We start from the raw sequence: 24,954 nt of genomic DNA on the forward strand, positions 1-24,954 counted from the left end.
ATGTAGCAAACCTGGTTATATTAAAAAAAAATTTTTTTTTTAAGATAGATTAATGAATAGACAATGTACCTTAGAACTTGAAGTTCCTGCTGAAGGCTTTGCTCTGTCTCAGCTTCTTCAGGAACATGTTTGAGAATCTTAATCTTTGGGCACAATAAAAAGTTAGAAGACAGAGTCTGACATGGAAATACGATGTTTTATAAAGATACATATTTTCAGTAAAGCATATTAAAAGCTGGGTTTTCAAAAGCACGTAAGATATGAGCACATATCTATCATGTTCTAGTCACTATTCATTCAATAATTTACTGAGTGCTGCATGCCAGGCTTTGTCCTAGGCACATGGAATACAGTGATGGCAAAATCTCTCCTGGCATGTTCCTATGGTCCTTACGTACTTAGTGGGGGAGGAGACAAAGACAAATAGTAAGCGTCTAATGTGATAACAGGGCCAGATGGAAGGAAGGGCTATCAAGAAAAATAACTCAGGGTAAGACGATGGAGAGTCATGGAAGGTGGTAGAGGGTTAAGGAAGGTCTGAGGAGCCTCCGTTTAAGCAGAGACATAGGGAGTGAGCTATGAGAATATTTGGATGGAGAGTATGTTAGACAAGGGGAACAAGTCCAAGATCCTGAAGCTTGAGTTTGGCCTATTCAAAGGACTGAGAGAGGGTCCATGTGGCTAGAATACTGTGAATGAGGGGAAAGTAAAGATGAGGCTAGAAAGGAAACCAGATGCCAGACAATGTAAGTCCTTATAGCCTATGAAAAGTACTTTAGAATTTTATTCTGGGGTAATGAGGAACCACTGGAAGACTCTGAGGATGGGATGCTGTGATTTTCTTTATGCTTAGAAGGATGACTCAGCAGCTATGTGGAGAATACATCAGGGATAGGGAGAAGGTAAAACAAGGGAAGAGTGGAAGCAGGGAGACCAGTTAGGAAATTACTGGAAGAGTTCAGGTGCGAGAGAATAGCTTAGACTAGAAGGACAGTGTGGGAGGTGCTGAAACATCAGATTTGGGATATATTTTGAAAATACAGAGCTGATGTGATTTAATGAAAAAGATAACAGGGTAAGAAAGATAAAGAATTGATAATCTAAGGGTTTTGGCTTAAACAAATGGTTGAATGGTAGTGCCATTCACTCTGATGGGCCTTTTAGGGAAGGAATTATCAAGTGTTCATTTTTATCTACAAAAGACAATGCCAAGAAGTGGCTTGAGATATAATGCATTGTTTTCTCATGGAAAGAAAAATTACTTGCCTGTTGCTCGAGGTCTTCTGTGTATTTCTTAGCTTTTTGTTCCCTCTCTGTTGCTTGCCTTACAAGCTGTTTAAGATCAGTAAGGCTTTGGGTTTTTTTGGCAATATCAGTCTCCAATTCTTTCAGCTTGGTTTCGTACATTCTAAAAGTGAAGGGAAAAAATAGTGTAATGGAAAATAATTTCTCTCATTGATATAAAAGCCAATTCAAATTACTGCACTGAAAATAACTATCTTATACTGTTTCTTCTAGTCAGATTCTAGATATTTATTTAGCATTAGGTGAGAACAAGGGATAAGTATCCCTAATTAACAGGACAATTAAAATAGAGCATTTAGGTGTTTTCCAAGGTTATAAACAAGGATGGAGCCTGAATTTGGCCACTGTTAAAAAGATTAAAATTAGTATCTCTTTCAGTCATAGAACAAAAAAATAGTGCAATTCATCCATGAGAATATCAAATTCTGTATTATTGGGTACTCTTAGAGATACATTTAAAGATCACAAATTAGAACATTTCATATATACATCATGTATACACACGAAGAAGTATACAAAAAAAAAAAAAAAGTGTCCAAAAGGACACTATTGGGAGAAGGAAAAATGTGCAAAAGCATGGGTGAAAAAAATGGCACATGACATAAAAATCTGAATGTATTTGTAAACTCTAAAGAAATGACCAGTAGTTCAGAAACAAACAAACCAGATTCCAAAAGAAATTTTTAAAACATAAAGCCAAAATGATTTTATAAGCATATCATTCCACCTTAAAGGGAGACAATGCTTATAATATTCAAACATCTCCAGAGAAAAGAAAAAGAATGCTTCGGCAACAAAACCAGGTGAGGACAGTACAAGTTGTACAAGAGAAATTACTTCAATACTCTCAAGTAGTTTTTGATAAATCTTAGAAACTGTGGTTAGAAAGGAACATTCCTAATCTGACAGACTGTCCACCAGAGAGGTCCAATACCAGAAGCTTACTCCTTCAATTCTTTGCTCCAGTGCCCCACCCGGAGGGGCCTTCTCTGATCACCCCACATAAAATAGTGCCAGCATCCCCAGCCTGTCTTAGCAGTCAGTGCAAGGCGTGAGAAGAACAGACGTCATTAGCGTGTTGAGTAAGTAACAGAGCGACCGACTCTAAAGAGTTCAGCATGTGGAAGACCTAATGTGTCACGGGTCCCAAAGACATTTCTAAACCACTTTACTGAGGTGGCTGTATAATGCCAGCGGCAGATCTTAGTAAGGTTTTTGTTGTTTCGTTGTTTTTTTTTGGAGTTAGGGAGGCTTGAGGCCAAGGATCAGATTTAGCCTTCACTCTGTCAAGGGGATTCTACAAGGACTTTGTAACTTTTTCAAAAGGGTTTACCGAAGGCCTACCCTATGCTCAGTTACCTGTTCAGTTCTCAGATTAAGAACACACAAATTATGTAAAAGGCAAAGTCCTCTTCAATTACGGTTAAATATTACCCCTCTCAAATGTTCATAAACTTTATAAACCCTTTTCACATTAATAATCTTTTCTGTAGCTTCTCAGAGCCCTTTTTGAAAAAGAAGAACAGGGATGATCATCTCCATAGATTAAAAAACAAAACAAAAAACACTTGAGCTCACAGAAGAGATGTAATTTACTTCAGGTCACAGTGAGACTTAAGTATTTCTAAAGCTATGGAAACCACCTGGCTCCACGGGAATGAGGCAAAGTAGGCCATTTGAGGTACATCTAACATGAAGCAGAGAATCTGGCATGTAGCATGAACTGAGTAAATTATCTGCGAAGTAATCTAACTCAAAATCCTTTCTGAGTCTACATGTGATTGTAGAAGGAAATAAAGGACCAATCAAGCAGTCCACTGATGGGAGTTGCTGGTTGAGAGCCTCTGTTGGGGTCCAAGCAGACAAGAGAGACTCCTTTTCCCTGATATTATCACGTATTATTTCATTTAAGCCTCACACTAGCCGTCTTGCAGAGTTAAGAGAGAGGTAGAGCGGGGAGGCGTGGACTCTGAGTACTCTCAGTATGGTGTTAGGACAGGGACCAAGGACCCTTCTCTAGGACTGCCTGGCCATCTGGGCTGCCTTCTAATCTGCCCGCATAACCTTCCTCCCTGGACTTGGTAGACAGGGGGAAGTACAGTGCAGCAGACCTGGCGCGGGGCTCTGCACTCAGCGGGGAGTCTGCTTGGATTCTCTCTTCCTCTGCCCCTCCTCCCGCTCACGCACATGGGCTCTCTCTCGCTAAAAGAAATAATCTTGAAAAAATAAACCTCCAAAATTGCAGCACAGCCCAGATCTAGTATGCCACAAGTTGTGACAAGACAGCTAAACCGTTCCTGGCTTATACTTGAGGTAGAAAATGAATGTAATACAGAAGTTGAGTCGTAGCGGGAGACAAGCAGCACCCAGGAGAAGCTGGGCACCATCGCTCTCGGCTCGTAGATGTCAGCTGCTTCGTGATGCCCACCCAGCTCACTCCAACACCCTGGGCCCAGCCCCAGCTCTGCTCTGGCCTATGCACTGCCACCCAAACTAGTTCAGTATTTGAAGGAAGAAAAAACACTTTTTTCCCTGTCCTCGCATTGCCAAAAAGTATCATGTTAAAGCAAACCACCAAACAGTTCATCAAGGAAAGAACTAAGTTAATCAGAGTAGTGTCATATTCTTTTAGAACAATAATGACAGCATTAGAACCAATTAGACTTTGTGCAAGTTTTAAACTGTTTGTTCCTACCTTGTAACGACAACTGATTTCCAGCTTTTGCTGTCAGCACCTTCAAGCTGGGGGCCTCTGCTCTCTGCCAACTGTAATCTCTTACCAGTCTCTTCTAGTTGCACTGTCATCTTCTCATTTAATATCTCTAAATTGTTCTTGGCTATCCGCAATTTTTCTGCAGCTTCAGTCTCCTATCATTAAAGACTAATTAGTACAGGATGACAAAACAATACTGTTCTCACAGATGCAATATATTCAAAATTACCACTACAAATTAGAAAACAAAAGTAACCTGGCAGTCTAAATGCTGATTAAAATTCCAATAAAAATCCAATATTTTCTTTATAACAGCAATATGATCATAATAATTAGGACAACAGATCATGTAAACGAGGTTAGAAAAATACATTGCAAGTATTTTACTCTAGTGGTTACTTTACATTTGTCATCTTTGTAGTATTCATGGATAATGGGATCGTTTATGTCTTAATACACTTAGAAGATGTTTTCCTTTGACCAATACTTGAGAGACCTAGCTATGAGCATCAACTATGTGTAAGTACCATAAATTATCTCCACTGTTGAACATCCATTCAAAACACACTGCACTCTGGTCTCACAGTATATTCCGATACTATTGTAACTAGTTTAAAAACCTCAATTTCAGTTTATTCACTGGATCATCCATATAAGTAACAACACCTATTTGTGGGGCAAGGAATATATTTTGCAACTTAAACAGAAAGGAATCTTATTGTTTAACAAAACAATTTCATATATTCCTTACTTTATATCAATCATTGTTCTGAGCCATGTGCACAAATATTAACTCATTTAAATCCCGCAGCAGCTCTGTGAAACAGATATATTTATTATGCCCAATATTATAGATGAGGAAATTGAGGGATAGAGAAGGGTCAGTAGTTTGCCCTTGTTTCCACAGCCAGTAAGTAACAGAGCTAGGACTTGAATCCCAGATGTGTAGCTTCTACATTATACTGCCTCTTAATTTTTTATTTTCAATGTGCCTCAGGGTGAATGGATGGCAGCCATAAAAATACAATCCCTACATCTCTTCACATCTACTCTGAAGAGACACTCTCATCAGCTTTTCCATTCAGTTTTTCAGATGTATTAGTTAATTAACATAAAAAGTAATTATTAATCAGTAATGAAAGTCATACTTTTTTAAGTTCTTTACGAAGCCTTTCATTTTCAGCAACAATCTTCTCTGTGCCTTTGGACTTGGACTCATAGTGCATGCTCAACTGATGTCCAAGATGAACTTTAAGTTTTTCTAATTCAGCCTAGTAAAAAACAAACAAACAAAAAAAACCCCTATATATTATCAAAACCAGGAAATAAAATCCTATAAACTCATAAAACTTAATTCAAAGCAGTTTTAGAGCCCATTTTTGATAGAATGAACCTTCCCTTTCGTATTTGTCATCTAGAGCAGAGGTTCCCAACCTTGGCTACACAGTAGAATGAGCTGATGACTTAAAATCACAGTATCTATTGTAGGACCCACCCCAAAAGATCAATGTCAGGACTGGGGGCTTATGCATCTGTATTTCTGAACAGAGACACAGGTGAGTATTTGTGCTGCTGAGTGAGAACCAGTGGTCTTGAAATAATAAAACGACCAGTGGAGCTACTCTAATTATTCTTAGCCTTGTCTCCAATAAGTTTTTCCATATGTGTAAAACAGTCACTGCATCCATTAAAGCCATTTTATATAGTAGGAGTATACTTAAAATCTTCCTTAAAAAATAAAAATTATAATAGTGAAAACATCCCATGCAAATGATCACATTAAAAAATTACCTTCAACTTTTCATTTTCCAGCTCAATATTAGCCATTTTTTCACTGGTCAGTATTCCTGATGCTTTTTTCAACTGTTCATTTTCCTTTTGGACTTTTTCAACTACTTTTTTCATTAAACCAATGGTTTTTTCTAGTTCTGGGATTGTCTTTCCACTTCTACCAGACTACAAAAGAATATATTAACTTTTTATCTAATCAAATATCTGAGAGAGTATAATATAAAACACCAACAACATAAAAGGCTCATTATTACACTCAGTGTTGATTCCTAACATTTGAAGCCAAAACCTGTATTCAATTCATCACTACAATAACCCTTTGCGATAGGAATTATAATTCTTTTAAATACAAACAAATCAAGACTCAGAGAATTTGATATTCCTAGTCATGCAGCTAATAAGTAACAGCTCAAATACTCCAGCCTTGATGTCTGTTCCAAATGAATAAGCCTAAGAACCTAAATAGTCTATTTAGCTAAGGTTCTTTCCTATATACCAGAATTTTCTTTATATGAAGAAAAAACCCACAAAAGTTGTGTCATTAAAGAGTTCATGAGTTACCAAATTTGAATTGAGCATAATAGAGGTGATTTTCTCTAATAATAGCCATTGATTAGAAATTCCGTTTCTGTCCAATATAAATATAAGAGACATCTGAAATGAAAAAACCTAGTGTAGAGTTATCAATAGAGATGGGTCACCCATTAATAACTTTAACTGCCTATGCTTTATATTAAGGCTTTTAACAGTTGAGCAAAAGAATCTGCTTACTTTTTTTGCATTTTAGTTAGTATTGACACTATGCAATGAATAACCCTATAGTACATAAATTTAATATATTATTATTTTAATATATTATTTTAATATATTATTAATATGACCTTTCACCATTAGAAAAGGTCAAATTAACATTTTTATTTAGGAAATTAATGTCGCTGTCAGTGAGATGTTTGTTCTGAATACTTTTCTAATAATAACTCAATATTTTCACCAAATCTGTCATATATTTATATTATTACTTGAACAAGTTTTTATATTGATTGCTTCCATTGTGCCACTTGCTAACGAAATCATTAGGGGCTTAAATCTTCGGCCAGGGCCTCATAAGCAGCATTTATTCAGTGTAAAAAGTGAATACAAAATAACATGGGAAGAAAAATACAAGAATAAAAAAATTGGGAAACATATTTACAGAGCATTATACTAAGAAGCTGCCAGGGAAATCATAAAAAATAGTTACAAATGTTAGAATTGGACTAAGATAAGTTAGTAGTTATCTTCATGAACAGAAGGAGGATTCCTAGAAGTTAAGTGTTTTCAAGGTGTGAAGGGATACGCAATGAAGAAAGATGATGTGGTGTCCCAATTGAAATAAAATGCATGTAAGGTGTGACATGATAAAATACATTGACTTGAAACACAAAGAAAAGCTTTATGATGTTTTACATTGTAGATACAGCAATATAAAAACCAAGACTACAGGCACTAGTAAAATCATATCACTACTGTTATGACATATCCAAACTTGTTTTTTCATTACTAACTTACCACTTCTGAAACCAAAACAAATACATGGAATGTTCTCACACACTCACCCCTCTAACACGACCAAGTTTCCGCTCAACTTCTGCTTTTTCTTTCTTAAGAAATTCACACATTTCTTTCAAATCTCTTACTTGACTCTGAAAAATTAAAGCAAACATATAACAGTTTAACACAGCTATCACCGCTGAAAAGGAAAAAAGAAAATTCATGTGAACTATCAATTTCTTCAACTCTCTAGCCAAACTGAACAAGATGGTCTCCACAGCAATAAGGATTTTGAACTAAGACATATGTTGAATTAAAGTTCATTAATACAAGCATATTTTATATATGAATTTCAAGAAATATTTTCCACATTACTGCCTTAATAGAGTTTAGAACTCTGATTTTAACCGCCCCATAAATTACATATGCAGATCCTTATACAGATGGTAAAGAGGAACAGTACTGTTTCTAACAATGTAAAACTCAGAATGTTCTAGAACCCAGGACATAATTATATCATTACCAGTGAAATTAACAGATTGCTAATATTCTAGGTTAGAAGACAGAACTGAAGGGGCGCCTGGGTGGCTCAGTTGGTTAAGCAACTGCCTTCGGCTCAGGTCATGATCCTGGAGTCCCGGGATTGAGTCCCGCATCGGGCTCCCTGCTCAGCGGGGAGTCTGCTTCTCCCTCTGACCCTCCTCCCTCTCATGCTCTCTGTCTCTCATTCTCTCTCAAATAAATAAATAAAATCTTTAAAAAAAAAAAAAAGAAGACAGAACTGAAACAATTAGCCAGCCAGAAGAAAAAAAGATTCCCATAAAAAGATGAGATTTGGAAAACCAAAGATAAATGTATTATAAACATCAAAATAAAATTCCTAAGAGAGATAATTATCCTAATTTTTTAAAATGTAAACACTTAATTTAAAAAAAAATCCTAATATTTTAAAGAGTGATGATTGTTAATGTGCTAAATACACCGTCCATCCTCTTGCCTCAGGGCTTTGAACTTGATATTTCTGTTGTCTGGAACTCTTTTTCTAGTACCTGTATGACCCACTTCCTTACCTGTCCCCTAGCTCTCTGCTAAAATATCATTTTATTAAGAAAGCCTTCCCCTATTACCCTAATTTAAATAGCAATTCCATACACTCCCAAACCACCAACACACATACACACACCTTTCACACCAACTGTGTTTTTTCTCCTTACCACTTAACATCAGCTGACACACTATATATTGACTTTTTACTTATTAATTATCAGTCTTCCCCACTAGAATGTAAGTTCTTCGAGTGCAAGAAATTTTTTGATTGCTGTTTCCTAGCACCTAGAAAAGTGCCTGACAACAAACAGGCTTTCAACAAATAATTGTTACGTGAACAAATGTATAAAGTGTAACACTACCATAAAATTTTATGAATGTGAGTTTCTGACATCTTCATAAACTAATATGAAGAGGGACAAAAAGGCTTTCAGGCATTAGACTTCCTAACTAGAGTAAAGAACATTAAATTTACCTTTAATCTTGGCAAATCTTTATTTGCTTGTTCAAGTTGAAATTTTAGTTCAATATTTTCAGATGACAACTCCAAGTTTTCCCTCTGAAGCTGCTGTTCTCTTTGACAATGATCATCTGACTCTATCTCGGAAGTCTTCAGGAAAATAAAGTTAGAAATATTTTTAACTCAATAACAAAAGTGGCATAAGACATAATGGGATAAGAAAACACTAGCTAACAGGGAACATTTTTCCTCAAAAAAATATGGAAAACTGGAGAGCTCTAGAAAAAAATTGCCTCAAATAAATAAATTAGAATATAAAAATTGCAGGAGAAAAGGTAATGCAGTTTAATTAATATAGAAAGCAAAGTCAAGGATGTCTTAGTAATGTCCACACACATTAACGTCTCCATGTATACTCTCATAATGACTAAACTAATTTGTGCTAGTTTTTCCAGTCCGAAAGTATGGTTATTATTTGTTATGGATTATATTATGCCCTAAACCCTACCCCACCCTCAAATTCATATGTTGAAGTCCTAATCCCAGTACCTCAGAATGTGACCTTATTTGGATATAGGACCTTTTCAGAGGTACTCAAGTTACAGTCATTAGGGTGGGCCCTGACCCAGGATGAGTGGTGTTCTTATGAAAAAGGGAAATTTGGATACAGAGATATGCATAGAAGGGAGATAATGTGAAGAGACAGGGAGAAAATGGCCATCTATAAGCCAAGGAGGAGGGCCTGGAAAAGACTCTTTCTTCACAGGTGAAAGAAGTCATCAACCCTGCCAGTAACTTGTTTTTTGGACTTCTGGCTTCCAGAACTGTGAGAATAAATTTCTGTCAGGCCACCAAATCTGTGGTGCTTTGTTACAATAGCCCTAGCAAACTAATACACAAACCTATAAAAAGAAGTGCCTTAATTTCTTCCTCCTTCTTGGGAAAGCTCTTCTTCATCCCTTGAGCGAAAGCAATCACTCCCTCCTGTGAAATCCAGTTACACTATATTTGTATTTCTCTTGGCACAAATCCACCTTGGGTTATTATTTATGTTCATTTTTACTTCTCCTTCTAAGTGACAAGTCATTCAGAAGAGAAATATGTGCTTGATTACGTTTTTCTATACAGTGGATAGAATACCACCTACCTCGTATGAGTGTTATGGGCATCATATGAAATAATTTTGTTCAAGCACTCAGCATAGTTTTAGTTTGTCCTCCCCCATCCCTTTCTCCCTCTACTGGCTTGATGGACTATCAAGTCAATAACTCCACAGACACTAGAGTTTAAAAAATGTAGTATTATACAAATATATCCATTATACATGGCTCTATACCATCTTTTAAATTAGTAGTAGGTTAAATACATCACATTCTGATACATTTACCCTTAAGTAATAAAAACAAAAGTAAAAGAAATTAAAGACATTAAAAAACAGGATAGAAGAGTAAAGAAGTTCTAGGCTGTTGGATTCTGATGTGAGGGCCCAGAACACTGGCAGAAACAGCACGCATCCCCCTGCATCTATCTGTTCAAAGCAGTGTGTGGGCATATGTACGTATACAGTGGCACGAGAAAGAAGACAGACATGTTTGTTGAGGTCCGTACCGCAGGAGTATGTCTTTGCTTATTCTCTGTCAAATCACCCAAGTATACATGCCGATTCTGCTGCTATTAGGTTAACACTAGGCAAATCATGCCACATGCAAGGTCCTCGGTTTTTCCATCTTACAAATGAAGATACAACATGGGGTAATTTTTAAGGCCTCTTCAGACACAGAAATCTGTAATGCCCTCTCCCAGAGCTCTTCTGTCACCCTCACTTCATCTCTTCTGTCTGTAGTAGCTATTTAACAAATGAAAAACACCTACGGGCACCACTGATAGATAGACATCAAATATATTAAGTATCACTCACAGAAGAGAGTACTTCTACCTTATTTCTACCTTATGATCTCACATCAGGTTTTTTTTGTTTTTTTTTTAAACAGTTCTCTCCTCACTAAAACATGGAGGCAATTATGTAAGTACATATGGATCACTGCCCCCCCATTCTCAAAAAACAAAATTAAAAGTATTAGTTGAGGGGCGCCTGGGTGGCTCAGTCGTTAAGCGTCTGCCTTTGGCTCAGGTCATGATCCCAGGGTCCTGGGATCAAGCCCCGCCATCAGGCTCCTCGCTCCGCGGGAAGCCTGCTTCTCCCTCTCACACTCCCCTTGCTTGTGTTCCCTCTCTCGCTGTCTCTCTCTGTCAAATAAATAAATAAATAAATAAATAAAATCTTTAAAAAAAGTATTAGTTGAAATTGTCCAAATTTCTGGAAAATAAATTCTAATGAAACTCTGTTCTGTAAAAATAATATAAATAAAAATCTTACATAATGAATTTTATGAGATTTCCAATTCTTGTGTAGAAGAGGAATCCTGCTAAAAGGGATACACTGCTAGGGGAGCCTGGGCGGCACAGTCGGCCCAGTATCAGACTCTTGGTTTCAGCTCAGGTCATGATGTCAGGTTCGTGAGACTGAGCCCAACATTGCTCCGTGCTCAGCACGGAGTCTGCTTAAGATTCGCTGTCCCTCTCTGCCCCTCCCCACTGTGTGCTCTCTCTCTAAAATAAATAAATCTTAAAAAAAAAACAAAACACGGGGGAGGGGATACACTGCTAGAAACCAAATTCTTAGTGGATAGGAGTTAAAGAAACACACATTGGAAGCCTCAAATTTTTAATTACTTATTATCAAGCAAAAAAAAAAAAGCATTATAAACCTGGATAAAGAAATGAAGTAAGAATTAAGTCACTTTCATCCATTTTCCCTTCACATTTAAATGTTTGCTTTTATTTATTTTTTTTTAAAGATTTTATTTATTTATTTGAGAGCGAGAATGAGAGAGAGAGAGAGCATGAGAAGGGGAGGATCAGAGGGAGAAGCAGACTCCCTGCTGAGCAGGGAGCCCGACGCGGGACTCGATCCCGGGACTCCAGGATCATGACCTGAGCCGAAGGCAGTCGCTTAACCAACTGAGCCACCCAGGCGCCCTAAATGTTTGCTTTTAGTGATGTTTTTAGGACTTCGGTGACTGGAATATCTAGGTGGAAAGGATAAAGACAAAAAAGATAAATGCTATTTGATTTCAACTGGGGGCAAACTTGTCTAGGCTGTACTGCACTGTAAATGGACCAAAAGTAGTGTGTCACAAGAGAGATCATAGAGTTAGACCTGCGTTTAGATCCTGGTCCTGCATCACTAGAGATGTTACTCATGCTCCAACCTTCCCATGTAAAACAGAAACAACAGTCTGCAAAGTGCTATGAAAATTATACCTAGACACAACGTAGACAACAACACGGGCAAACTCCCTTTTTTCACTATAAAAAAGTATTTGTCATATACTATGTGGCAAAAAGATGACCAAAGAATGTCACACAGTATCATAACACATTTTTACTGATAGCAGTCACTGTAGTAAAAGTTTGTGATGAGACTCCAGAGCATCCTGATTTAGAAATTTCTAAGGCAAAATGAATACCTCTAAAGAGCCTGATTTTTGTCACCCTGTTATCTAAGCTAATTCTTTTTAAGTGAGTACCAGTGGTAAAACAGTGAGTACTAAAATGAATTAGGAAATGCGTAACCATTAATTTTGGAAGGAACTAGTCAAATATTAGAGCTTAAGACACATTTCATGAAGAGTTAATATTTTTTACAAATCCTATAGTTTATTTCCATTTGCACCACATATGTATACCACTTGCTAGAGGAGAATTCAGCTAACACACACACACAGGACCGCCATCGACTCAGACCTAGGACACTTCATCTCTTGGCTGGACGGGTACATCGGCGTCAGAATCTGCCTGTGCGTCCTCCTCAGCACACTGATTCAGGGCGGCAGCAACTGTAGCATAATCAGGGTCCTCTCTGGCAGATTCTTCTGGATCCAAGTGGTTGTTGTGACTCATATCTTCAGCTATGTGTCCCTTTCCTTCATCATTCTTGCCTAGCTCATTCTCTTCCTTGTTCTTATGTTCCTGTTTATTATTTTCACAACAGTCTTGATTAATTTTCTTAATTTCAGGATCCGGTGCATTTTCAAAATGGGACTTAACATCTGCCAAGATACCATTAATTGACCTAAATGGACTTGACTTATTTTTTGGTCTTGTCTCAGATGTACTTAACTCCGTAGGATCTACAATATCTTCTGCTGTGTGGTTTTCTTCATTACTGTAATACTGTAGAATATTTTTAGGTACCTGATGATATAAGTTGTCACTGGTATCTAATCCCTTCCCATTTTTAATTCTGAAAACTGTTATGGGTTTTTTTTTGTTCCAGTGTAAAGTGTTCTTTTTGTGAAAAGTATTTTGCCTGTATTTATTAACATTGGTAGCAAGGGTAGAAAGCGTAGTTGTGTCACATAACAGATTCTGCTTGAAGCAGAAAAAAGAGAAGAAACATGAAAAGAAGAAAAAGAAAAAAATAAAAATATACACACTATTTGTTTTAAAGTAAGATACAACAAACAATATTAATATCTTTTTATAAAGGAAAACTAGAAATATATAACACATTTGAATGGAAACAATGCTATGACATACTTTTCTAATTCACCCAATTGTATGTTCTTGCCACAGCAAAACTCAAAATGGTAATTTCATTTAAAATCTCATTTGTAATAAAGTTTTATGCAATGCATAAGAATCTTAAGTTTACTTATGTAAGAGGATTAAAGAAGTTCATTTACGCCACACCTGGTAAAAATAAAAGTTGGATTTATTGCATTAATATTATAAGAAGAATCTAAGGTTCTGGGTCAGATAAAGGTAGAAGTTGATATCACTTTTAACCTTTAAAAACAGAAAAACAAAAATGTGTGCACTTACTGAAGTTCTAGAATATGCCTCCTTTGAAAACTGTTTTTCTAAAACATGAAGTTTTTCTTGGAGGTATCTATTTTGTAAACGTAAATCTTCTATGACAGAATCTCGAGGGAGAGCCTGGCGGGTCCTATGAGAAACAACGACAGACTCTTTACTATTCAAACTTCAACTCTCCACAGTTTTACTATGTCAAAATACAGAAAAGAAAGAAAATATATATTTATTAACACTGTATTTATTTGAAATTCCACGAACTTGTAAACTTTACAAAAATCAGGACACGACTATTTATAGTATAAAGTGATCCTCTACAGAGGATTTGCTGCAGGGCTCTTTTGAATGATGAGTTAACAAGTGTATTTTGATTTACAGAAATAATCTTTAAAGAATATGCATCTATTTATATGGAATTGTATAAGATAAATCAAAATAGCCACTATTTTTAAAACATTATATAATAACTTCATAACATCTGTGTGCTTCTCAAGAAGCTCAAGGATTCAAAAAAGGCTCTTGGTGATGCCACGGAACAATCTGTTACTCCGAGTCTTATGTGCATGGCCTACCCTAACTGTCCAGGAGTCTACCTTTACTAAGGCAAAAAAGTCTACTCTTACCCACACATGAAAGCTTCACCCCTGCCACTATGTCTCTGCTAGGGTTCTGCTCTCTTGGAATGTCCCTCCTCCCTTTAATATCTAGATCTGATTCATTAAATTTAGAAATTCAAGTTGAACTGAGAAGGTAAGTTCCATCTTTTCTATCAAATCTTCTCCAATTACTTCAGCCCACACAGATTCACATTATTAGAAAAACAAAAACAAAAAACAAAATACTCTAAAAGTATTAGGTTTCAAAACTAAAATATTTTGATCCTTGTGAAAACTGCAAAGGAGAAAAAAGGGTTTGATGTTGTTCTGAACATATGTTTAGATCAAGACAAACAAGGAAGGGAAGGAGCCACTGATGGGATCAGACAGTAACTATATAAGAGGTGTCAAAAGAAAGAATTCTTCAATTACTTTTTTCTTCTTCATCACAGAAAATTCTGAGGGATTTAAGAAACAATGATTTAGGAAAAAAGGAAAGGAATGTAGGCACTCAGGAGTGTTCCTTTAAAAGAGTTCACATTACATTAACATGCAATCACAGGCATTGATAAAGAAGCAATAATGGTATTTTTTGAAGATCAATAGAAAGGGGGAAAAAAGTATGATAAATTTAAGAACAGCAAGTATCCTCATATCCAAATATGACAGCTAGGTACCAGACTTTAAAAATGATCGTTAAGATGATTTTAGATAGCTTGTCAAGTACTTAGGAGGGGAAGTGACAGATTATGTAAAACTAATTGAAGTTCATCTAAGAAGAAATGAATGAAACAAATTATTACAGTTTCAGTTGTTGTTAGGACATGATTTTATTTTGCTTTGCATGACTGATTATATCAGAAGACACAGCTTGGAAATAGGGGACGAAACAAAAAAATTTCAAAGGCTCTGCTAAAGAAATGGTACAGCACAAAGGGGTGGGGGTGAGGGTGCAGAGGGGGGATCTGGTTCTAGGTACAGTGGAGTAAACATATCCAATCTTGTCTCTCCCAAAGGCATGGAACAACTATCTGAGAACTTAGAAAAGTAAGTATTTTACAGATTGGGACAGCATACCGGAATTACCTATCAGCAAATGGGCAGTGATTTACCTTTCGTTCTCCTCTGGTGTTTCTTGGCCTGAATACAACACTGATTGAAACCTGAAGGTGAGTGTGAGTGCTGAGGGAGAAAGCCCCAGATTTCGTTCGAAGTACCAAAAGGGGGAGCCCTAGGAAAACGGAAAGTATCAGGGAGATCACAGAAAGGGAGGAACTCAAGAAAGGGAACTTGTAAAGTCGTTTATGAACTTTTGGGCTCAATGCTGAGCTGTGTGTGCATGGATCTGATCTTAAAGTAGCAAAGACTCAAAGAACTGAACTAACAAACCAAAGACAGCCCATGTACCAGACTTCCAAACTGGGAGGGGCACAGGCAGGACAGATCCAAAGAGACTGGAAAGGCTTTGAAAACAAAACTGATATTAGAACCACAGCCCACAGAAAGCAGGTTGGAACTTGAGGCCTGAACCTATCCAGACTGACTGCCTGCTAAAACAAAATTATCCACATTTTCCATAGAATTTAACCAAGATCCAAAGTTTCACCACATAATATTCAGAAGTTCAAGAATACAGTCCAAAATCAGGTGGCATACAAAGAACCAAGAATATCTTAACTCACATGGGAAAAGACAACAGAACCCAAGCCTAAAGTAATACACATTCCCATCAGTTACTATGGGTCAGTCAGTTTTCTTCATTATAAGGGGTACCACATTTTCATGAAACAGCCTACCTCATATATGAAATGTCATTTTCTAAGTCAAGATTTCTCTTTTTCAATTCTTCCAACTCTTTTTCTGACTCCAAAGCTCGCACTCCCATAACTTGATCAACAGTAATGCCAGTTGTTTTTAGTTTCCTCTGCAAAGTAAGTTTCTCTTTGTCAGCTCTGTGGGATTTAATATAGCATCATGAAAATATATAATTCACTGTTTTGCGTTCAATTTATTAAACCACAGCTTACTCAATTACAGGACCAACATAAAAAAATTAGATCTTTCTGTATTTGCTATGAGCTCACTTATTTCAAAATTATAGGAACTCCATTTATAAATTGTTAAAATACTTTTTTTTTTTTAAAGATTCTATTTATTTGGGAGAGAGAGAGCATGTACACAAGCATGGGGGAGGGACAGAGGGAAAGGGAGAAGCAGACACCCTGCCAAGCAGGGAGCCAGATGCGGAACTTGATCTCAGGACCCTGGGATCATGACCTAAGCCGAACGCAGATGCTTAATCGACTGAGCCAGCCAGGTGCCCAAATTGTTAAAATACTTTTAAACACATTTTAAAGAAAATAAAAAGTGAACCACAGATAATAAATGATAATTAAAACTAGGAAATTTCTCAAGTATGATATCAAATACGAAAAAATGTCTTAACTTCCAAATCAATTAAAGACTTTACACATAATTAATTAGGCTTAAATTTAAACTCACTTGGCAAAAAGATCCTTTAAAGTATTCAACTGCTTTGTTAGAACATAGACTTCCCCCTCTTTTTCTTTCAACTTGTTTCTAATTCCCTCTATTTTGGTTTGCCATTTTTTACCTTCTTCCCACCTAATTAATTCTTCTTTAGCACTCTGTAAACAATAACGAAGGAGAAAATTACCAATATTGTTTTTAATTTCAAGATTTATCAAATACAATTTACTAGAGCAATGGTAAATCAATACTTCTTAGAGAATATGTAAATACATTTATTTTGCTGTGCAACTTCTAGAATCTTTAGACATGCCAAGCTATTAGCAAAAATGCCGATCAGCTTAAGCGTTCTATATTCTATTACTTGACAGATGATATTCTAGGGAACAGTCTGGACTAATGCCAACAGACTTAGGAATCTTTAAGATTCTAATAAAGATGATCATGACCAAAGTAAGCTTCTAACAAAGAATGTATATGTACAAAGGACCAACTCAATTTTAACCAAAACAGCTATCTTCTAGCATCATAGCCCCTTCAAATCTTCAATGCACATGATTTCTCTTACTCAGTAGATGTTTATATAGTGCTAATCATCTGCCAAATACTACTCTAGGCACTAGAAGTAGAAGCAATGAATAAACCAGAGAAAAAGCATTACAGTCTAATTTATGTTGGTTGGGTGGATTAGGGAAAGGGAGCAAAATACAGACAAAAAGAAAGAAAAAAATATTTTGTAGTAAGTTAGCTGGTGATAAGTGCTAAAAAGAAAAAAAGAGCAGTGAAGAGAATTAGCTAATGGCATTAGCAATGCCACTGGGTCATATAAACTGCCAATAGAATACATTTGTATCAGTCTGCATTTGTAGCTCTGAATTCCTTTTAACGCTACAAGACTACTTCATTATGTTTTCTAGTGTAGTATGTCAGAGCATTTTCATATTGAAATATGAGAAATATCTATTGTTTTTATAAGTTATTTTTTGTTTCTCCTTTATATTTCATTTATAATGATTTTTTTGAAATTACACATGTAGGTAGTTTCCAGTAACCATAAATTTCATATGGAATAGTACAGAGGATGTTATGAAACACTGTATTTATTAAAAAAGGCAATGTTGGGGCTGAAAGAGTTAAAAGCCATAGTATAAAGTCAAATGCCCAACTAAGATAAGTTGCCCTATCAAAACTGTCTTCTTTGACACTGGCCAATTTTTTGCCTTATTTATTTAGGTAACATGTATTCTTTTAAAAAATGTAAAAACTTTAGTGTTTGATCATTATTAATTTCTTTTTTTTCTGAATTTTGTGACTTCCAGAAATGTAAGTATTAGTTTGGGCATAATGGTATATAAGTAAATAATTCTGCAGCATCGGAGTGCTTTGTAGGGATTGAGCAATTCTAACCATTATTCTTATAGCCCAAAAGATGAACACATAGATAAGTAAATCTCTAGTATGTCAGATAATAATAAATGCTATGGAGAAAAGTATAGCAGCATAAGAAACAGGAATGCAAGGCATGGGGGTGGGTTTTGGTATCTCATATAGATAGGCTATAAAGAGTTGACAGAGAAAAGGGTGTAGAAATTTCAATACAAAAGCATGTTTTGAATATAAAAACATTCATAAATTAGAAGTGCCCCGTACTGTGGAATTTGAAATAATCCTCTCGCTAGATTCCTGGATACAAATTTGAATATTAGGGTTGCTCTTTGTGTTCTCTTTTCCTAATTAGTAATAATATCATACAGTGGTATGGACTGGATTGCTTACAGAAGAGCTGCACATATTGTTTCATTCGATTTTCAAAATAATCTTGGGAAACCAGCAATGCAAGTTGTATCATTTCTATTTTCAGGAGAAATACACTGAAACACAGGTTAGGAGTCCAGGCAAAGCCACAAGGCTACTGAAGTATTCTGCTAGGAATCAGGTTAGGAACATTAAAGGCAGGGAGGCAGCAAAGAAAGCAATCTGGAAGAGTAAGGACATTTTTATCTTAGGATTTTACCAGCAAAGCTTCTGACAGCAAGTATGTTGTGGTTCAATGTATACAAATGCAAACATTTTAATAAAAATCATACTAACATTGGTGAATTTTCATAGGTAAAATGAATTTTGGAATATACTCTATTAAGATATTTTAATTCCATTACTAATTTCTATTCAGTGGCATTAAAGATACTTTCCTTTTATGTTCATATTATTGAAATTATTTTATAGATATTGAATATTTTCTGGGTAAATTTTACAAAAAAATTTTTCCTAATCTTAGCTCCTTTGTTGTGATTTTCTACAGGGGCAAACATTACTAGTAACACCTATTTCCCAGGTCTCGATATTTCCAATGTTACCGATACAAATCTTCAGTTTATTATTTGTAATAAATTATATGCATTTTAGCAAGTTTTAGGGGATTTAATGGGATTGATAATTTCTATTAGTAATTTTTATTACAAAATAGTTTATTAGTTAACCTGTTAGAAAATTTTAAGCAACTTTTCTCACATTTCAGAATCAATTCATGAGTAGTTTGGTTACTGATTACTACAAATATTGATTTTATTCCAAATCAGTTTGTTTACCCTGAACAAACAGTCCAGTCTATGGAAGGATAAAAAGGACACATTTGGGTCAAGGTAGCAGACTAAAAATGCCCAACTTTCTTTCCCAAAATCAAAAGTACCAATTTATGTAAAAAATTAGGTTGGGGAGAAGTTGGATAGGTAAAGTGTGAGGGGATTTTAGAGGTACTATAATATCAGGAAGAGGACATGGAGACATTCTAGTAACTTCTGAGTAAGAGCTACATTATAGGAGTCTCCTGTAAATTCTTAAAGGACAGAAAGTTGTCTTAGACTTCTCTACATTATTCGATACATTTATAGAATGTATTAGGTCCTCAAATTAATACAGTTGATCTTCTGTTCATCAGTTATAAAATTTAACTTAGTCTATCATTACCTTTTTTTTTTTTAAGATTTTATTTATTTGAGACAGAGAATGAGATAGAGAGAGCATGAGAGGGGGGAGGGTCAGAGGGAGAAGCAGACTCCCTGCTGAGCAGGGAGCCCGACGTGGGACTCGATCCTGGGACTCCAGGATCATGACCTGAGCCGAAGGCAGTCGTTTAACCAACTGAGCCACCCAGGTGCCCAAGTCTATCATTACCTTAAACATATTAATCAATATGTTTCTTCACATACCTTTTCTTTCACAGGCTTTATTTCTGCCTCATCCACCTTTCTTTCCACTTGGCTTTCTAGCTTTTTAATTTTCTTTTGGAGTTCTTCAATTAAACTTTGTTTATTATCTATTAGAGGTTTCCCCTGAAATATAAGATGTATTTTTACATTTTACAAGTAAAAAACTATCAAACAAAATACACAATATTCCAATTACAGAAACTTTCTGAGGCTATTGCCATCTTTTCTAAATGCACTATTGATATAGAACATAGTAGCTACTTCTGCATTTTAAAAATAGGCTACTCTAAAACGACAAATACAACAGAGGTCACTGAATTAGCTACATTAATCAAAGTGATCTGAAAGCTAGTTTTAGCAAGTAATATAGATGAAATTAAAAAGTGGGAATAAACCACTACCTATATATTTTAAATCAAAGACATTACCCCAATTAAATATAAAATCACCTGTAATCCACTGGTTAGTCTTTTAATTTGCCTTTTCAGTTCATCATTCTCTTGATCAATTCCATCTTTCTCTCTAAGCATTTTATTATAGGCTTTTTGTTTTTTTTGCAGTTCATTGGTTAAATCATTCAAATTATCAGTTAGTGAGTTTTCCCTGTTTTTACTTGTTTTAAGAGCTTCTTTCAATTTTAAAAGATTTTCACTTAAATCGTCAATTTGTGACTGCAAGTAAAGAAAGGTTTAGTTCATAAATCTTCATCAAATATCAACAATAAAACAGAATACATCTATTACTTAATAAAAAGGAAGTTTCGATCTAAATTTTTATTAAATTATTCTTAATAATACTTATTAAAAAGGTTTAGTTAATGATTATTAAATTAAAACTTATTAAAAATAAAGTTTCAATCTAAACTTTTAAGTTCATGGGGGAAAAAAACCCACTAACAACCTGATTTAATGCTGGCAATTTTGGAAACAAAAATTCTAAGTAAAATGTTTCTTAATTCTGTTAGGAAGAAGTAGTTAGTAATGGCATATCCTCTGCTAATCTCTAAGATGATAACATGAGTACAATCAAGACATTTATATTACAAAAACCGCATGTTTTGTTTCAATATCCAAGTTTAGATATTTATTTGAATTACTCACTTAGTACATACTTCTGTACTTGAGAGTTTGAGCCCCACAGTGGGTGTAGAGATTACTAACAAAAAAATAAGTGAAAAAACAAACAAACAAACAAGCCTAAGTACAATCCAGTCTCTACAGAGTTTAATGGTGGTGAAGAGGACATACAAATAAATTGAGTAAATCAAAATTACAAACATATAAAAAGTGGATTTTTCACTTTATGCAGAATGTACTACATGAAACTTTGTGTGAAGAAATTTAAAACTCATTATGAAACCTATGTTTTGTAAAAAAATTTTAAATCACCACATCTAATGACTGATCAGTAATGAAAACAATAAAGTACATAGCCAAAAAATAAATAAATAACTTCAAAAAAGGCTTCCGAGTCAGGCAGCTCTATGGATTAAATGTCAGGAACTATATAATCCCCCTAAATTATTTCAGGAAGAAAAAAAGGAAAGCTAATCAACTCATATTATGAACTAGCAAAACTTAGAAAATTCTGATAAAAGAAATAAAACAAAACAATGAAATCTACACACCTTTCTCACTTATCAACACAGAAACAAAAATTCTAAGTAAAATGTTTCTTAATTCTATTAGGAAGAAGTAGCTAATAATGGCATATCCTTTCCTAATCTCTAAAATGATAATCAGAGTGAGTACAATAAAGATTCTTTTTTTTTTTTTTTAAAGATTTTATTTATTTATTTGAGAGAGAGAGAATGAGAGACAGAGAGCAGGAGAGGGAGAAGCAGACTCCCCGCCGAGCAGGGAGCCTGATGCGGGACTCGATCCCGGGACTCCGGGATCATGACCTGAGCCGAAGGCAGTCGCTTAACCCACTGAGCCACCCAGGCGCCCCATAAAGATTCTTATTGTTCAAAAATGAGGGACGCCTGGGTGGCTCAGTGGGTTAAGCGGCTGCCTTCGGCCCGGGTCATGATCCCAGAGTCCTGGGATCGAGTTCCACATCAGGCTCCTTGCTCAGCAGGGAGCCTGCTTCTCCCTCTCTCCCTCTGCTTGTGATCTCTCTGTCAAATAAATAAAATTAAAACAAAACAAAACAAAACAAAAAAACCCAAAAAAAAACCAAACAAAAAACCCCAAAATGAATATATATATATATATATATATCCACCCATAATTCATTAGAATAAATTCCCTATTCATTATCAAAATACTATATGTCAAAGTGGCTCCTCTCCCAATAGCAATTATAAGGTATTTTGTTATACTGATGCATGTGTTAGGTTCACCTTTAGTTCTTTAGTATGTCGATCAACAATTTGTTGAACATTGAGATTTGCCTCTTTCTGAGAAGTTGCAGAAATAATACGTTCTTCTGCTGCTGCTGTCATTTCTGCCCGGAGTTCCAAAAGTGCTCGACTAAGTGCCTAAAAATTATAACATATGTACTTTTTAAAAAATTAGTATTTTATACGAACAACATGTAATACAAAAAATTAACATGCTTTATTACTTTTAACTATTTTCCTAAAATATCATGTGTTTATACAAACATAATTCACAGCCTAACAGTCCAAATTTTTCAAATGAATTTCCTTTAGTAATTGCACTCAGTTCTTTCCAAATTGAGTGTGAGAGACTTCAAAATCTTGACAATAGTAATTTTGAGAACCCAGCATTAAATCAAGACATTTATATTACAAAAACCGCATGTTGTTTCAATATCCAAGTTTAGATATTTATTTGAATTACTCAGTACATACTTCTGTGTGAAACTAATTGAATTTATACAAACAAGGAAAATCATAGGATTAGAAAAAAGGCTTGAAATTTGCCAATAAATTTCCTAAGCTAGCACAGAAAAACAGCAGCACCTTCTAAATCGATTGAGTATATCAAATCTGAGATAAAATTTAAAAACTAATACATTAGATAATCCACTGATCAACTGCTTCTCAAAAAACTCTCTCTCTGACCTCCTTCTTTAAACTTTCCTCCTCACTGTCGTATCTCCCTCCTGCTCCCCAAAATTGTTCAATTATTCAAATTGTTCAAAATAGCCTTAGTAGCATTAAAATCCCAGATAGAAAACGAGAGAAAATAACAGGATTAAGATATCCCCTTATTTCCTATTGATAACTCACAAATCAAACTGATGACAACATAAAAAAAAATTGGACTATATCTGTACTTAAAAACACCAACAAATGGCTATTAAAATGAATTATCTTGAAAAATTCTGCTTAACAGCATAAGACAAAGCTCATACTTTTATTACAACAGAGAGATATACGCTATCATCTTTTACAAGTCTTCTCTAAAAGCAATCTATTACCACATATATTTCCTAAATATTGGTAATACTCTGTTGTTACCTACTTTTTGTTGTTTCTCTTTCAAGGCTAACTGGCCCTTTAGCCGTTCTACTAGATTTCTCATTGTAGTTGTTGGAGCTCTTGAATTTGCTTCTTTTTGAGCCTGAAGTTCAGATTTTAAACTCTGTGACTCCTTTTGTGAGTGGGCCAGAAGACACCTTAAATCCTCGACTTCTGCTTTCACTTTTTTCACTTCATCTGCATGGTTTTCTTGGAGCCTAATGTAAGCAAACATATATATTTAACGGAGTGGTTGCTGCAATTAATACTTCGATGCAAATTTTATAAAGAGCAAATGTTTGGCCCTAAGTATCCTTACAACCTAAGTCTTGAGTCAAATCAAAACAAGAACAGTTCTTTGTTCACATCATTTAACTCTTAAACTTAACATGAAATAGACTTTTCCTTTTAGTTTGTCTACTACTGTTGGCAATGACTGCATGAAGTAATTTTTGGCTCTAGACAATATAATGAACAAAATCTCACTTTAAATACTATGTCTCCTGCAAGCTGTACCAAAAACTGAGGTTACCTCAAATAATCAAATTGTGAAAATAGGAAGTTTTACTAAAGAAAACACACAGATCTATAATTTCTTAAGGCACATTAAAATACACATATCAATGTGCACACTGAAAATAAAAGTATAATTTTAGTGAACATGACATGATAAGGTAGAAAACGACTCAAGTATTTTATGTGGCAAAATCTATATATACAAGGGTATTTCAAAGGATGGTTATTTTCTACACCCAGGAATTATATTCAAAAGCACAAGCAATTTTATATACCAAAACATGACAGAAACTTACTACACCAAAAATAACATTTCATGTATAAAATTTAATACAATGGGGAAAATTAGATTGAAAAGATACCAAATAGGGCACCTGGGTGGCTCAGTGAGTTAAGCGTGGGACTCTTGATTTCGGCTCAGGTCATGATCTCAGGGCCATGAGATCGAGCCCCCTATCAGGCTCTGCGCTGGGCGTGGAGCCTGCTTAAGATTCTCTCTCTCCCTCCCCCTCTGCCCACCACCCCACCCCCACCCTGCCCCTGCTTGGGTGCAGGCGCACTCTCTCTCTCTCTTGCAAAAAAAAATAATGATAATAAAAGAAAAGATACCAAATACTATTGCTGATTCTCTTTTCTTTTAGAGAACAATTTCTTAAAGTGGTAGCTTCTTAATAAAGCAAAAGTATTAATTTTATCAGAGATACACTGGGTAAGTAGGTTAAGAATAAAAAGTTCTACTAACAACTTCAGAGCTGGAATGGAATTATAAAGTCAAGTAGTTCAACTTTCCTCTTTTTTCAGATAAGAAACAGGTCCAGAGAGACAGCTCTGTTAGGTAGTAGCCAGACCAGAGCTGTGGAAGGAACGCCCTCAGGTAGAGTCCCAAGTCCCTGAAGGGGAATGATGGAGATGTGAGCTGGGGCAAGGATGGTGATGATAATAAAAAACAAAACAAAACAAAACAAAACAAAGCAAAACAAAAAAAGCTA

General features: G+C 35.4%; 1 protein-coding gene across 4 annotated transcripts in view; it reads right to left on the minus strand.

Annotated features, from left to right (window-relative positions):
- The window catches only part of CEP290 (centrosomal protein 290), an 86,804-nt gene that overhangs the window by 5,396 nt on the left and 56,454 nt on the right, over nucleotides 1-24,954 (minus strand). For 3 of the 4 annotated variants that reach the window (XM_081822167.1, XM_081822170.1, XM_081822169.1), the window contains 14 exons: nucleotides 23,454-23,667; nucleotides 22,364-22,501; nucleotides 20,469-20,690; nucleotides 20,020-20,142; nucleotides 16,823-16,968; nucleotides 16,117-16,272; nucleotides 13,734-13,857; nucleotides 8,862-8,996; nucleotides 7,405-7,491; nucleotides 5,810-5,974; nucleotides 5,167-5,289; nucleotides 4,001-4,173; nucleotides 1,267-1,408; nucleotides 70-143 (listed from right to left, as the gene is read on the minus strand). In XM_081822167.1, the coding sequence (XP_081678293.1) occupies nucleotides 70-143; nucleotides 1,267-1,408; nucleotides 4,001-4,173; nucleotides 5,167-5,289; nucleotides 5,810-5,974; nucleotides 7,405-7,491; nucleotides 8,862-8,996; nucleotides 13,734-13,857; nucleotides 16,117-16,272; nucleotides 16,823-16,968; nucleotides 20,020-20,142; nucleotides 20,469-20,690; nucleotides 22,364-22,501; nucleotides 23,454-23,667 (2,022 nt within the window). Of the gene's footprint in view, nucleotides 1-69; nucleotides 144-1,266; nucleotides 1,409-4,000; nucleotides 4,174-5,166; nucleotides 5,290-5,809; nucleotides 5,975-7,404; nucleotides 7,492-8,861; nucleotides 8,997-11,922; nucleotides 13,278-13,733; nucleotides 13,858-16,116; nucleotides 16,273-16,822; nucleotides 16,969-20,019; nucleotides 20,143-20,468; nucleotides 20,691-22,363; nucleotides 22,502-23,453; nucleotides 23,668-24,954 lie in introns of those variants that run through there. The other variant, XM_081822168.1, reaches the window with a different exon arrangement.

Source organism: Leptonychotes weddellii, chromosome 5 (assembly GCF_054177405.1).
Source record: "Leptonychotes weddellii isolate Sample4059 chromosome 5, ASM5417740v2, whole genome shotgun sequence".
NCBI classification, from domain to species: domain Eukaryota; kingdom Metazoa; phylum Chordata; class Mammalia; order Carnivora; family Phocidae; genus Leptonychotes; species Leptonychotes weddellii.